The 16,419-nt window shown below is 45.5% G+C and overlaps 1 protein-coding gene across 1 annotated transcript in view; it reads left to right on the top strand.

The window, feature by feature from the left end:
• The first annotated feature begins 8,698 nt into the window (after nt 1-8,698).
• Nucleotides 8,699-16,419, top strand: part of SHISA5 (shisa family member 5) — a 38,893-nt gene continuing 31,172 nt past the window's right edge. Inside the window, exon 1 of the mRNA XM_081185168.1 lies at nt 8,699-8,904. Coding sequence (XP_081041294.1) covers nt 8,835-8,904 — 70 coding nt within the window. The 5' untranslated portion in view covers nt 8,699-8,834. The remainder of the gene's footprint in view (nt 8,905-16,419) is intronic.

Genomic DNA, 16,419 nt, shown 5'->3' with positions numbered 1-16,419 from the left:
CCATGCTGCTGTTACAGGTACAGGAATACTGTCTTCCCCCACCCCCAGCAATCCTATATGCTTGAATGGTGCATAGTAAGAAAATGTGGCCATAAACATACCCATTTATTTTTAAATGGGTGTTCTTTAATGTTCTTTAAAATGTTCTTTAAAAACTTCCCTATTTAAAACAATAGTCTATGCAGCAAACAGTCTTCCTTTCTCCTCGGCCTTTGTATTGGCTGCAATTTTGCCCTGTTGCGCACTTGAATTATTCACCAGTACAGTCATCCCTTCAGTTCAGCTGCTTGTGCATACTTCAGACAAACTGCTTGACTAAAACCAATCAAGATACCCGTTTCGTGAGTGCAGTGGTTGTTGATCTCCAGGAGAGGTGTGCAAAAATATGGTGGACATGAGTGCGCTCATATGCAATTGCCTTGTGTCTCTTTGGATAGCATTAAAGGAAACACATATCAGAGACCAGGCATGGGGAACCTCCAGGCTTTTTTATCTGGCCCCCCAGGTCTCTCTCCTGGTCCTGTACCACCCCAAGCCCCACCTCTCACCAGCCCTGCCTGGCTGGAAGATAAGGAGGAATGTTTGCATGTACAGAAACTAGATTACTACAAAAGGAGAACATTCACATTTAATGCTCTACCCAGTGGCGTAGCGTGGGTTGTCAGCACCCGGGGCAAGCCAAGTAATATGCGCCCCCTAACCCGTGGATTTGCGCCCCCTAACTTGTGGATTTGCGCCCTCTAACCCTAACCCCCAGATGTTGCGCCCGGTGCGGCCGGCCCCCCCTGCACCCCCCACGCTACGCCACTGGCTCTGCCTGCTGACCCTGCCCACCATGGGGATGTGGCCTAAAGGGTTCCTCACCCTATGTCTTTCATCTTTGGCTGGTGCAGCTTGTTCTGCAAACTAAGCAAAGCTGCACCTACCAAAAGTCCATCTTGTACACCAAGCATATCCAAGATGGTGCCCCTCCAGATGTTGTTGAGCTCCAGTTCCCATAGTTCCTGACAATCAGCCATTATGGTTGAGGTTGATGGGAGTTGTAACCCAGTCACATCTGGAGGTTTGTGATGGCTATTGCTCTGCACCAGGTGTTTTAAAGATAGATAAGCCTTCTCCTTCCTTGCATCTTCTAACCATGCTGCCCATCCTACAAAGTGGGAATAAGGCACTATATTCTAGGTTAGATCTTGGGGTCCCTGCTCCTGCTCCTTCAGCTTTAACAGCATTAAATATCAACAGCAGGTGATGATGCTCCAGTTTTGCTTGCTGATCTCTGCAGATGTTGCTGCTGTTAATTGCACAACAGCAGTTCCATCCAGGGTCCCCACCTCTCTGTCAGTTGGCAGCCTTGAATCCCTTACATTGTTTGGGAAATAAAGGCAGTGTCACTAAAAAGTGAGAAGGCAGCCAGAAGGAAGGAGGCTTGTGAAGCAATTCCACAAGCACCAAAAGCAGCCAAGAGGAAATTGGCAGGGTTTGCTAGGCTGCAGGTGGGGCTTATTTAATCAGGTAACATGGGCCATGCTCAGTAAGCTTATAAAGACAGCAGCTGAGGAGTGTATACATGATATTTAACACAGGATGCTACAAAGTAAGCTATGCATTTCTGTGTAAGTTGCCAATATAAATTTAAGGGTGAACAAAACATCCACAATCATAGCAATGGCAACAAAAAAGTGACCTATCTGGGCACAGGAGAGATAATAACATGGCTTTTTTAAGCTCACAAGGGGAAAGTCACTTTGCTGGAGCAGTTAAAAAGAAGAACAACTGGCAAGAGAGGAAGGACTATGCATCCTCCTCCTGCTGCTGCTGCTTCTCAATTTAAATTCCCTTACATTTAAAAATTGCGTCAGTAACAGACATTTACATGTATCATTTGTTATTATTACTAATTAGGTTATTCCAAAGGAGCCTAGGGTTGCAAGCACCAACATGCTGAAACAGTACAATTTAAAGTACAATAAAAACTTAATTAAAAGAATTGAAAAGTATTAAAAACGTTTAACATATGTGGTTACACTCCTAGCATAGAGAAGTTACCTAAGCAGGTGGAATCTTAACTACAACACTGTCACCAAGTGCAGAGTTTTGCTTCTCTGCAATAAGAGTGATGTTTCACCATTCATGAATCATGGCCTGGATTCAACTAACTGGTCCCGCTAGTAAAGGTCCTCTGGATAGTTAAGTCCAGTCAAAGGTGACTATGGGGTGTGGCACTCATCTCGCTTTTCAGGCCAAGGCAGCTGGAGTTTGTACACAGACAGCTTTCCAGGTCATGTGGCCAGTATAACTAAACTGCTTCTGGCGCACGGAGGACCATGACAAGTGCCAGAGCGCACAGAAATGCCATTTACCTTCCCACTGGTATGCTTTCGAACTGCTAGGTTGGCAGAAGCTGGGACAGAGCAATGGGTACTCAGCCCCTCGCGTGGTGGTCAAACTGCCAACCTTCTGATCAGCAAGCCCAAGAGGCTCAGTGGTTTAGACCACAGCACCACCGAGGTCCCCAGGTAGTGCTAATAGAAGGACTTCCACTATGGCAATGGGGCTTTCCTCCTCTCATACACCCTGCTAAATTGTGTCAGGGTGATAGTAGCTGAGAGAACCCCACAGAACAGCACAAGGGGGAAGACTGTTCTGTCTGGAGAGCAGAAACACTTGTGCTAGCAGAATGTTTGTAACGGTGTGATGTTGAATTCCTCCCTCCCTATAGGATTTATTCATTGGTGTGGGATCTTTCCTGCGGATTCTATGATGTAGGAAAGGCTTATATATCACTGATGAGGTACATTTTGGAGCCTGAAGACTATATTATATCACAGGCAACCTTCTGGAGACCTCATGCCAGTGGTGGGTGGAGCAACTAGCATGACATTTACTTTTCTACATTAACAGTTGATGTTTCTACAAGCAGCCACACACCCCACACAAGAGGCATCATCACAGCTCAGGCCAATTCCACACAGGCAAAAGCACTCAAGGAGGGTGCGCAGCAGGACCACTGCAGGGTGTAGGCTAGTGATGGTGGAGATGAACTGGGAAGAGGTGTTGCCTGGGAAGCCCCCCCCCCCAAGGGCCAGATGGAGAGGCCTGGAATGCTGAATCTGGCCCTCAGGCCTGATGTTTCCTACCTCTGTTTTATAGCAGTGCTTCTGCTACAGCTTTAGGCCTCGTTCTGAAAAACAGCAGATGAGACAGTAAACCTATTCTCTGGCTGTACTACTTCAGACTCCAGACTCACATGATTTATTTAAGACATGGGAATAACATGCACACAGAAAATCAAAATGTCAAGGGGGAAGGGTTAGTGTTCTCTGACTCAATACTGTTTCTCTGTCCTAGGATTTTGTTTTCTGCTATGTGAATCTGAAAGGGAACAAGTCAGATCTGAGAACTAAGTGAGGGTCAGGCTAGATGTAACTACTTTTAGAATCATGTCTTTGTGACTGGACAAATTTCTTTGCTTACAAAGAGCAGCGGGGGGGGGGGAGCCCTGGTCCCTACTGGGACTGTGTTGTGTGGTGGTGGGTTCTTTTCTGACCCAATTCTTTTTAAAATTGCAGCAAATAACCAATTTTAAGTGGGTGATTTTCAATGGAAAAATAACATAGGGGAGTTTTAGACACCTCCCAATGTAACTTGAGGGACGCGGGTGGCGCTGTGGGTAAAAGCCTCAGCGCCTAGGGCTTGCCGATCGAAAGGTCGGCGGTTCGAATCCCCGCGGCGGGGTGCGCTCCCGCTGCTCGGTCCCAGCGCCTGCCAACCTACCAGTTCGAAAGCACCCCCGGGTGCAAGTAGATAAATAGGTACCGCTTACCAGCGGGAAGGTAAACGGCATTCCGTGTGCTGCGCTGGCTCGCCAGATGCAGCTTTGTCACGCTGGCCACGTGACCCGGAAGTGTCTCCGGACAGCGCTGGCCCCCGGCCTATAGATGTGAGATGGGCGCACAAACCCCAGAGTCTGTCAAGACTGGCCCGTTCGGGCAGGGGTACCTTTACCTTTAATGTAACTTGAGGAGGGGGCTTCACCACTAAAAAGAAAAAACAAAGAGATTTAGCCAGTAAGCAAAAAATGTTTACAACACATTTAGAGCAGCAGTCCTCCATAATGTTACATTGTGGTTCTTCATTTGCTTCTTCATAGTTCTACCAATTGCGAAATGAATCACTGCTGGCATGTACGTTGTTTCTCAACTTGGGGAAACAGGCTAGAAAAATAACCACAGGGGGAAGGCAGTAGGTTGTGGTAGAAAGGAGGGGCTTAGTTGAACTACAAACGAAGCTTTGACTTCTGGGCTTGGAAAATGGAAAGTCGTTTAGTTTACAGTGAGTCATTCCTTGCTTTTTCATTTCCAGGCCAGCAGGCATCTGTTAATTATCTCTAACATGTTCTTTGACTGCTGCTTGAAAAAATAGTTATCATGTTAATCAAATAGAATGAATTATATTTGAAGATTTAACATTATTTTTACAGGACAGCAGAGCAACTGGCCTTTATTTCTTTGGTCAAGTTCACAATTAAACAGAGGAGCTATCAGATATAATACCCTTAATGATTCTATCTTCTAAGTTTTTATTTTGCTATATAAAATTTATTTTCAAGACTGGCCACTGGATAATTTCTTTCTTCCTATCATCTCCTCCTGTATATGGGTTATCATTCCTGGCGAAGAAGAGAAACTTGCATTTTTAAGCAACAAATTGCCTCCCTTGCTACACATACATAGCTATATTTGAAGGCTGTGCGCACACCACGCATTTAAAGCACATGACTGCCCCCAAAGAAACCTCAGAACTGTAGTTTACCCCTCACATAGCTAAGATTCCCAGCACCCTTAACAAACTAGCTCCCAGATTCTTTTGAGGATATCAAGTGCTTTAAATGTATGGTATGTGCATAGAGTGAGGGAGCAATTGCTGCCTTGATCAACACCCTTTCTCAACCCAAAGGCAGGAAAACAGTAGTGTTCAGGCGCTACCTTTGCAACCCTGGAAGGGGAAGACCCCACCCTGCTGCATGTGTGCAGGCTGGTTCCCCATCCCAATCTACCAAAAGCAACAATGCAATTCCTTCTTTTTTTTTTTAAAGCAAGCAAGCAAGCTGGGAATCTGCATATCATGGCTCATTTGGGTACCTAGCATTTGTAAGGAATTTTCTACTATTTGTAGAAAGGAGGTGTGGAGCAAAGGCACTAATCTCCTCATTCCTTTTGTGAAAAACTTGCCTGATCGCACTTCTCAGTGCAGAGGCTTGACAACCATATGTCAGGAGTGCTCTGGTGGTGTTTCCTGCTTGGCAGGGGGTTGATGGCCCTTGTGGTCTCTTCCAACTCTATGATTCTATGATTCCAGACAATAAATGAGTCACAGCAATTACTGACATTTAGGAAAGCGGATCATATGTTAATGAAGCTGAAGCCTAGAGTTGAAACACCCATTGTCCCTACAGAAGAGACTTTTGGGTTTGGTTTTTAATCTTTTATGCTAATCTTCCCTATTGAAGAAGTGATTGCTGACCCATAGAAAACAATTCAGGTGCTGATGAGTTTAGCTAGCTGCGACTAGGCAGAAGTGTTTCAGTTCATAAACAAAAAGGTAGTGACAAAAACAAGGGTTTTGATCTTTCCTACTTATTTCACATACAGTTGTACCTTGGGTTACATACGCTTCAGGTTACATACACTTCAGGTTACACACTCCGCTAACCCAGAAATAGTGCTTCAGGTTAAGAATTTTGCTTCAGGATAAGAACAGAAATCGGGCTCCAGCGGCATGGCGGCAGCAGGAGGCCCCATTAGCTAAAGTGGTGCTTCAGGTTAAGAACAGTTTCAGATTAAGAACAGACCTCCGGAACGAATTAAGTACTTAAACCGAGGTACCACTGTATTAAATAAAATTGTAGCATTAAAAAAATTACTCTGCTGTTACCAAAATCACATATAAAGCCCATCATTGTTATATCATATTGTAGGTGGTGGATCTGTGGTTGAGGGATCATGGATCCTGAGCAGTAACATATTTTGCTATGTGAAGGGCTGTGGGGTGGGGGTGGGGGGTGAGACTTAAATAGTGCTTGACAGCCCTGAAGTGTATTCCATTGTTGTTATCCTGCTGGGTTGCGTTGTTTTATGGAAATGCAGTGTGTTGGGGGGTTGCTATGAAGTTACTTGCAGCAGCAGCTCAATTGAATGCTGGGTGGGATGAAAGAACTGAGGACTTCAGCAGAGTTGTCTGGATGTCAGGTCTACCTGTAAAAAAAAAGACAGCAGGTCTATCCATCAAGAAGTAATTGGAAAGGTGGACCTGCAATAAAAGTGTCTCAGAGTCCACACCTACACAGGTGCCACCACTGTACAAAGAGGGCGTGCGAAAGTGATCACATGAAGGAAATGTCATAATCCGTTTCCTCACTGCAAAGTTTTTATTTATTGTAAACCTCTCCCACTGGCATTGCAATTGGCATGCCCTTCCGTTTCTGCTTCTCTTTAGTAATGAGCAGGTGTGGCCTGCAGCGGTGTGCAATTTATTGTGAGGGAACAAAGGAGGAAATGCAGCAATATATTCTTAAGTTTAGCATGTAGTAACAAGGCTAGGAAATGTGGCATTCTGCCACAAACGTCATTTTGCTAGCATAGAAGCTCATGCTGAAAAAGGAAACAATTCCAATGAACAATAAATAGCTAATTAAATTTCCACATGAAAAAAGGTGTTGCATTTCCAAACAAAATGGCTTTGATGAGGAAAAAGCTGGCAGGACCTGCAAGAGACCGTGGCATCTTTCCTTCTGATCATTGTTGTGGAATCCTACCAACTTCTACACATTTACAGAAATAAGAAAGACAGTTAAATGGGCTAAGCTGCAGTCCCTGGGAGGGATCGCAGAGACCAGAGAATCCTTTGGGCCTCCCTTTCTGTGGACAGTGAGGCCCATCCTGAAAGAGAGAGGCTTCATCCATCAGGAGGCTGCCCCTCTTGACTCACCCAAAAGGATGTGCTGCAGGAGCATGCCACTCCCGCAACACACACCTTGGAATGAAGGACACACTCAACACCAGCCCTGAAGCTGGCCTAGTTTATATATTTCCTGCTGGCAATAAAACTGTGTTTAAGGAAAGAAAAATCAGAAAGGGGGAGGTTAGGAGCCACACTCTTTTTGAATTGCTCTGCCCATGTGTAATGTAGGATTATATCCATGGGTGCAAGCCATTAAACAAACTGTAATCCGTTAATCATACAACTGATGAATAGATTACTCTCTCCATTAAAGTTGTTTTCTGTCTGTTCCTGGTTTGCCTTTCTCCAAACTGTCATTTCTTTGCAAACACTTCTTGATGACCAACAAAGGGAAGGAAAACATCAGCCCAGAGAACAGGGACAGGCCATTTCCTCATCCTCCAAAGGCCATCCGTTGAGAGCCAACATCCTGTTCTTCATACCAACGGGAAGGTATTGCCCCGCTTTAATTGGAGATAACCTGCAAGCAACCTGCATGAATTCTAAGGAATTCATATTTCAGTAGAATAAAATACATTCTAAGAAATAAAAGCTCCAAAAATACAATTAATAATCATCCACCATCTTGCACAGCATATTACAACTGCTACAACAGGCAAACAAATCATAAAGTAGTTCACCAAGATCCTCAACAATTTAAAAGCAGCCAATAGGGGAGAAAGTTTGTGTCCTGGTTACCTCCTTTGCCTCCTAGCACTGGCCAATATCATTTTTAGCCCCAGGCCCCTATTTGGTTGTCCGAGATGCTGATGTGATACCTGGTCACCTGTGGTTTCTGTGTGTGCCCAAGAAAAGCAGGATTACGTGACAGAATCCAGAAGCATCGCACATCTTTGAATCAAATGTGGGCTACAGAAGGACTAAACATGATGCCTTCTTGTCAGTGTTACTTCTTCTATTCCCATTCTAACCTCCACACTAAAGGTTGGTTGTAAACTGACTGGTTGAACCTTGGGGGGCCCCCAACACAAGTGGGATAACAATAAAGTAGTACATGAGGAGGATGAGGAGGATGACAATATATTATTATTTCTACCCCACCTATCTGGCTGGGTTTCCCCAGCCACATGAAGAATGATTTCTTGCCATTGGTCAGTTACAGACATCCTCCACAAACTGGGATTAAGGAGCAGAACTTTCTGGCCAGAGGACATTCCTTCCAAGGTAGGTCTCAGCCCTGGGAGCTCCAGTAATTGATTTATTTCTTTTTTTAAAAAAAAAGAACCACAACAGGGGTTGTAAGGAAGAAGTTCGTTGTCAGAGCTGGATCTTGGGACTTTTAGGTTGCAGTCCTACACAGCAGGTATGGAGAACCTGTGTTCTTGAACTCCGGATCCCATCTGGAGGGCTACAGGGTGCCCCACCTCCCGCTATACACGATTACACGGGAGTAAATTTCACCGAACACAGTGGGGCTTCCTTCCCGGGAAGCAGGCACAGAATAGCGCTGTTAATACCAGAGGTGTGCACCTCCAAGTTGGGCGGCGCTGTGGGGACGGGGGGACGGAGAGGCTCTGCACATGCCCTGGGGCTTCTTCATCCATGGCCCTCGGGGAAATGACCGCCTGAAGCAGAAGCAGGAGGGAGGTGCCGGCAAAAGGACGGCCGCCGCCGCCGCCGCGGAACTCCCATTTCGCTCAGGCGCTCGCAGGGACAACTGGAGCAAAAGCAGCCGGAGGAGGAGGAGGGGGCGGGAGGAGGCGTGGCCGCGGCTCTTCGCTTTCGGGCAACGCGAGCCACTCAGTTGTGAGGCGCGGAGTCGTCCCGGTGGGTCTGTGGCTGCTGCTCGCGGGCTGACTGAGGGGAGGAGGAGGATGGCCTGCGCCCGGAGCCCTTTCCTGACCTCCTGCGCCTTCCTGACGCTCTTTCTCCTGGTGCCTGGCGGTGAGTGACGCGCTACGAAGTTGAGGGGGACTTCTCTGAGACCCTGGAGGCAGAGGAGGAGGGGGGGCGAGGGCTGCCTGCCCGCCTGCCTGCCTGCCTGGCGTCAACAATGGTGGGAAGGGAAGAGGGACGAGGAGCGGGTTGCTGGCGGGTTGCCCCGGGAGAAGTTCCTCCGAGGGGGAGCCGAGGCGTCAGCAGCGGGGAGGCGCAGAAGTGGCCGGCTCTGCGTTTCAGCGTTCAAGAACCAGCTGGTGGCGGCTCGGCGGTGCTTTACGCATCCGCTATGGATGGCAAGGGGCGGGGGGAGAAGGTTAAGTAAGGCTCCCTTCTCGGACATTGGGCACCTTCTAAGAAAGGGGATGCCTTGAGCAGACATCCAGGGCTGTCGAGGCGAGGAAGAAGCTGGCGCTCCCTCTGTCACACAGAGACCTGTTTTCCTTCTCATGTTTGATTAAGGGGCGTTCTCAATTGGTTCGTTCTTCGCCGAGGCCCCACTCGTGGCTCATCGTGCGTGTATGTGTCTGAATCTCCCGGTTATTGCTTTTGCTTTCTTAAAACCTCCGAGGCCTCTTTTATGAGATTGTTCTCAAGTGTCACTGCCATCGGCCTCACCAAAATCCGCTTTTCATGTTCCCAGACTGGCGCGTGGGGGGGGGGGAGCGGTTAACACCCGATTGTCTACTACGACTAGGTCTGCTGCGTTTCAGGATTGCGTGTCTGCACCTCAAGATATTTATAAATAAGACTTCCTGTCATAAATAAAAGACAGCGAAGGTTTGAACATTAGCAGTATTTTCAGACTATTATTATTATTATTATTACGAAAACTGCCCATTCCACTCTGGCTTAGAGCTATTTGGGGGATAATATAAGCTAAGCGTTGGAAGTAAAAGAATCTCTGCTCCCTGCAGTTATCTGTCCCAAGCCTATAAAATGGGGAGGGCAAGACACAAATGTTGGAGTTAGGAGGCTTTTGTGTTCCAGTACTGAGACCAAAGTAATCTGCTGTATGTCACTTTATGACAGGGTTGCCCTTGCTAGGAGAGGTGCAGTAGATTTTGAAGCAGGCAACTGAAATCCTAGGAATGGAGTAGAGGGGACTTGGGCAACAATGGTGAGGCAGGCAAGGTTAGACTAGAGTGGTTCACACAAGGCCATTATAGAAGAGGAAGAAAAGGAGGAAGCACCTTCTTCTTCTTCTTCTTCTTCTTCTTCTTCTTCTTCTTCTTAGAATCATAGAATCCTAGAGTTGGAAGAGACCACAAGGGCCATCGAGTCCAACCCCCTGCCAAGCAGGAAACACCATCAGAGCACTCCTGACATATGGTTGTCAAGCCTCTGCTTAAAGACCTCCAAAGAAGGAGACTTCTTCTTCTTCCTCTGAAGGAACTAACAGTTGAGGAAGAAGTTACTTGACCAAGAGGTGTTTCACACAAAATTATTAATACAGTTGCTTAAAGTTACACTCTAAATTTAGGCAGTGTGAAGAAGATGAGCAACAGATACCAATGTACATGGTGACTTCCAGTAAAAGGGAGATGAATGTATTTGACTAGATTCATGTAGATTGCCGTGTTGGTGTGACACAGTTGAAATAAATAAATAAAATTTTAAAATTGTCCAGTAGCACCTTAGAGACCAACGAAGTTTGTTCTGGACATTTTAAAATTTTGTTTATGTATATGGCTAGAGGCACTTAAAAGCTAAAGTAGAAATGTGTAAGTTGTGGTCCTAAGCTAAACACAGCTGATCAGGAGCTCAGTAAACTTCCTGCTTTTTTTGTATAACAACTACTACACAAAGAAAGCACACATAGTGCAACCCAAAGTATACCTAATTAGTATAAGTCAAAGCATGCTGTGCCTTGTTAGCCCCCAAAGTCAAAGCATGCTGTGCCTTGTTAGCCCCCTCTTCCTGAGGGGCCAGGCTTTGTGTTTCTGGTGTCACCATCTTTCTGCCTTTGCCATAAAACAGGGCTGGGGAACCTTTGACCTTCCAGATGCTTTTGGACTCCAACCCCCATCAGCCCTAGCCATCATGCTCAATGGTCAGGGATGATGGGACTTGCAGTTCAGCTACACCTCGAAGGCCAAAGGTTTTCCAGCCCTAAAATACACATCCTCCCACTAAAACCACCAGACTTCAAAAGCAAGGGAGTTGGTGAGCACCTGGCAAGTCTCAGGGGCATGGTTGGAGGCCTGCATTCAGCTCATCAGGGCCCCAAATAATGCAGGCCTGTGCTAAACATTTTGCTTTGCAGAGAACAGAGGGAAGGAAGAGAAAAGGGTGGTAGATGTGGCCATACAGTAGTTAAATATCCATGGGCTTTGTTGCAGTTTTGAGATGAAGAATGGCATGGACACATGTTACATATGCTACTTCATATGTAAAGGACCCCTGACCATTAGGTCAAGTCGCGAACAACTCTAAGGTTGCGGTGCTCATCTCACTTTACTGGCCGAGGGAGCCGGCGTACAGCTTCCGGGTCATGTGGCCAGCATGACTAAGCTGCTTCTGGCAAATCAGAGCAGCGCACGGAAACACCGTTTACCTTCCCGCCGGAGCGGTACCTATTTATCTACTTGCACTTTTGGGCGTGCTTTTGAACTGCTAGGTTGGCAGCAGGGACCGAGCAACGGGAGCTCACCCCGTCATGGGGATTTGAACCGCAGACCTTCTGATCAGCAAGTCCTAGGCTCTGTGGTTTAACCCACAGCGCCACCCACGTCCCTCCACTTCATATGTATAGATGTACATATGCCAATCTAGGCTGTCTTTCAGATGTAAAGCTGCTCTGTGAGCAAAGGGTTTGTTTGTTTGTTTGTTTGTTTGTTTGTTTGTTTGTTTTAAAAGGTGAGGTGTGAAGGCACAGGAGATTAGAGGCCCCTGAAGATTAACTGAGGGTTTCATGTAAAATATTGAAAGACGCTGCAAAGTGGGATTTTCTGCTTTGTGCTTACGTGGTGCCCATGGGGGTGGGAAGCCACCCTTTCTCGCTTTCCCAGCACATTTGATGGAGCACCTCCCACTTTTCTCATATGCTTCCACATCCATGATTTACGTTGTTCCCAACACAGCTTTTTATAACACAGGAAATTTCCATTATAGAAGAAACTGAGGCTATGAAAGGAGCAGTTGATGATCTTGTGCAGAAGTGGGGTTGAGGGAACGCAGCATAAAGGGAAGATTTTTGTTTTTGTTTAAAAGGTTGTCATGGACTTTTGCTGCAGGGGCAAATACACACTTTAAACCTGAGGCTGATGCCTAAGGGCTTAAGGAGTAGTTGCTGGTGTTTGAACAAATCAAAACCAGGGTCTGTGATCTGAAAACAGAGGTGATGTGTGTACTTTTGTAACCCAAGAAAATATTTAATAAAAACAATTTTAAAAAAAGAAGTGTTGATAGTGAAGGGCACAGTTATAGCAACAAAGGTATTTGTATTTAAAAGATTTATAGTCTGTGTTTCTGTTTTTCAAAAAGTGCTTAAGGCAGCTTTGGATAAAAGTTAAGCAATAACTCACCACAGAAAAATAAACATTAGAAAGCTATCAAACGGAGAGAAAATAAGAGCTTTATACAGTATAAGGAAACGTGTTTGATTTGTGGGAGTATTAGAACATGGAGTAACTTTTCTGTGGAAGCAGAGAGAGAGGCTGAAAACTTTTACAATTCTCAGATAATATTATGCTACTAAATAGCAAAAGCAACAAATATTTGTCAGTAGATGTAGCAGGATGGACTAAGGCTATAATTCTGTATTCATTTACCTGGAGGCAAGTCCCATTGCACAGTGTATTCAAGTGCACTGTAAATAATGCAAAAGTCAAGATAAAGTACATTCTCTTCCCTTAAAGGTTGGGCCAAGGAATCCAAGTATTAACACAAAACAATATTTTCTAGAAGGGACATACATTTGTTTAGCTTTTTTTGCACACCGCTGCCACTAAATAAATATACATTTAATGCTGCTGTCTCCTGCTCTATACTTCTTGAACTAGTGCATTGTTTGTAGCTGAGCAGAACATTTTGCAAATGATATCTGAAGGAAACAAGCGTTCTTTTTAACAAATTAAGTTGTTAGCGCTGAAAAGGGGAGGGACAACCCAACATTCTGCACAAGGAAGCACCGTATTTTCCCCTCTATAAGACACACCAGACCATAAGACGCACCTAGTTTTTGGAGGAGGAAAACAAGAAAAAAAATATTTTGAATCTCAGAAGCCAGAACAACAAGAGAGAGTGCTGTGCAGCGAAAGCAGCGATCCCTCTTGCTGTTCTGGCTTCTGGGATAGGTGCGCAGCCTGCATTCGCTCCATAAGACGCACACACATTTCCCCTTACTTTTTGGGAGGGAAAAAGTGAGTCTTATAGAGCAAAAAATATGGTACTCAAGTATGTTTCTCTAGTCTCATTGGCCATTAGAGAAAAAACTGGTGGTTTGTCACTCAAAATTAAAGGCTTATTTATTCATATTAAATTTGTAATACCATAACTTACCATGGTGTGTGCATACAGTGGAAGTCCTCTGTGTAGCAGTCATGTATAACCCAGTGTGTATATTAGCCCAGTTATTCATCGACCTAGATCCTGTCTGCAAATGGTAAATTCTGGGCTGTAGTCAACCTAGTCCTCACAGAAGGCCCAATGAAGTGAATGAACCTAAGTTAGTTATGTAGCAACTTCATTGCACCAGGACTTCCATTAGCTCAATGGGGCTTCCCCCTTCCTCTTCCTGTGCCCCGCAAATTGACTTGGTGGGGGGTCTTGAGAATCACTGGAACAGGGTGGGGTGTGGGGTAGGACAGGGCAGTTTGTTTCAGCTGTTTGTGCTGATGAAGCAATATGCTTAGTGTTACATTGAATTTCCCCCACTGTTTATTTGTGCTACCTTTGCTTGCACTCCCTGCACCCCCCCATAAAAAGGGCTTGCATATTTTTTTATCTGTTTCAGGAATGAAAAATTGTATCATGTCAATTCCAAGGTTGCAAGACTGTTTGTCTTTATATGACTGTGCTTGATACTGCATAACCTTGACTGTAAAACTTGCAAAGTTTGTAGCCTTTCAGATGTCACTAATCTTTGACCTTGGCTGCATACTGGAATCATTTTTACATTTTTTTCCTGAGACCATTCTTGAAGCCATTTAATGCCGCAGGCCTCTGAGCCTATATCTGCGACAACACTATCTAAATCTTAATATATAAGATTACGCCCCTTTTGTGGGACGACTTCCACATTTCAAGCCTTAGTTTGTGAGGCTGTGAAAAGTGATTCCAGAGGGAACACTCGCAGCTCAGGGGCGTATAGCACAGGTTCAATGTACGGTTCGATCCCCGACATTTCCATGCAGAGCTCTGAACAGCCTGTAACCTAGAGAGTGGCTGCCATTCAGTATAGAAGGGAGTGAAAGGTCTCCCTTTCCTTCCAATACACCTACGCTCCTAGTGATTAAAACTGCATGAGCGATATGAGATCATTACGCTGTGAAAAGATTCCTTCAGTTGATAAAGGAGTGTTCATCAACACACATGTAACTATCCCGAGTAGCCTATTTGATCTTTTATATGGTGTAAGTAACCAGATACTTTATAACTGAAAGTACTGTGATGGACTTCTATGGCATTTTAGCAACTAAGTTGGAGTCGTAATCTTGGGCAGAAATGTGGCTTTGAGCATGACAAGGCTGTTTAGTTGTGCACTGTGGTGGAGCGTGTCCAAACACAGGCCAGGAGCTGGGGCACGCCCTGAGGGAGGCAGGGCACAAATGGAGCCGGCTGTGGCTCACCTCACCCCCACAGCTTCTCTCCGCTGTGGAGGAGCTGCATGTGGCACATCCCCACCCAGGAGAGGGGCAACAGCTCTCTGCCACTGACTCCCCTGGGTCAGACGTGACCCAGAAGTGGAGCTCCACTGAAGGAAGCTGCCTCTGCAGCTCCAGAGCCAGGGTCTGATGGGAACCTATTGTGGGGGCTCCTGGTCACTCCTCCTCCAGAAAATGTGCCCGGGGCTACGTGCTCCTATGCTACACCACTGGTTGTGCAGAGTGATCTCTGACCCATGACACTCCTCCTTTAGTCCTTATCTGAAAGTTTTACTGTAGCCAGTACATAATGCAGCAGTGCTGGTCTCTTTACCATGATTAACATCAGTACAGAAATAACATTCACTACCCCAATATTAATATTGATCAAGGAAGGGGAATAACCACAGGAGAGGATAGCATGTAAGCCTGCAGCTCATTTCTGATCTCCTAACTATGGCTAGAGGACCAATAGTGTAAGGCCTTCTATTGCAGTACTGGTGGAGAAGTATTTTCTGTGCTCCTGCGTTGAATGGTTGGTTGGAGATTTGTGTATTTATTTATTTATTATATTTCTGTACCGCTTAATACAATAGCACCTCCAAGTGGCTTACATAAAACCGACAAAAATGCTACTTCCTGAAAACCAAACAAATCCAAGCTAAAAATAGAGCACAACCATATGTCACAGATAAAACTGTACAAAGAAATAATTAAGAGTAAGAGCCCATGAAAGCTTGGGTAAACTTGTGCATCTTAAAGAGGCATTTAAAAGCCATTACCGTCTCTGCTTCACAGATTGCCCAAGGTGGATGCTACCATGGAGACAGTGACAATCTGCTGTTTGCAGAATGGCCAGCAGGGTCTCCTTGGAAGATCTTAAAAGTTCAGCTGGATCTGTACTGCAGGAGGCAGTCGAGAGCTTTAAATGGCAGAGGCAAAACCTTGAAGTTGGCTTGCTAGTTAATAATCAGCAAGTGCAGATTTTGAACACCCAATGTAATATGTGTAAAGCTGATTGTTCCACTAAGCACCCTAGCAGATGCATTTTGCACCAGCTGCAGCTTCTCAACCACTGTATTCCTGCATGAAGTGCACTACAGTAGCTTAATCACGAGGATAGCAATGTGTGTGGACCAATGCAGCAAGACCATCCCTGTCCAAGAATGGTTGTGCCGTAGTTGGTATGCCAACATTTGCAAAGTTGGTAATAGGTGCTCAAAGCTGCTGAGGTCACCTGGACCTCTTGTGACAGTGGTGGATCTAGCAAGACTCCTGAACCATGCATATGTAGCTTCAGAGTGAGTGCAACCCCTACAGGCTACACAACACAGTTTCCAGACTTGGCAACCACCCATCCACAGGGTCTGTTGTATCATGATTTACTAGTCCTCATTTAGCCTATGACTTCATCTAGACCCCAGTTTAGGACACACACAGCCTCTCCTGATTCAAGTGTTGCAGAAAAAATAGAACTGGGTGCCATCTACATTCTGATGACACCATGTCACACGTCCTAATGACCACTCCCTGTGGCTTTGTATAAAAAAAAGTTTGGCCAAAACTGTGCTCTTTGGGACTCCACAGATCAGTTGCTGGCATTTTTACTTGCAAATAAGTTTCATTATATTCAGTGGAGCTTGTTCTGTGGTACAGGGGTCCCCAACCTTTTGGGGATTTGTAGGTACATACAGAATTCTGGAAAAAAAACCAC

The sequence above is a fragment of the Podarcis bocagei genome, assembly GCF_964188305.1.
Source record: "Podarcis bocagei genome assembly, chromosome: 2".
Lineage (NCBI taxonomy): Eukaryota > Metazoa > Chordata > Lepidosauria > Squamata > Lacertidae > Podarcis > Podarcis bocagei.
Note: the sequence above shows the minus strand (reverse complement) of the source record. Positions and strands in the feature narration are given on the sequence as shown.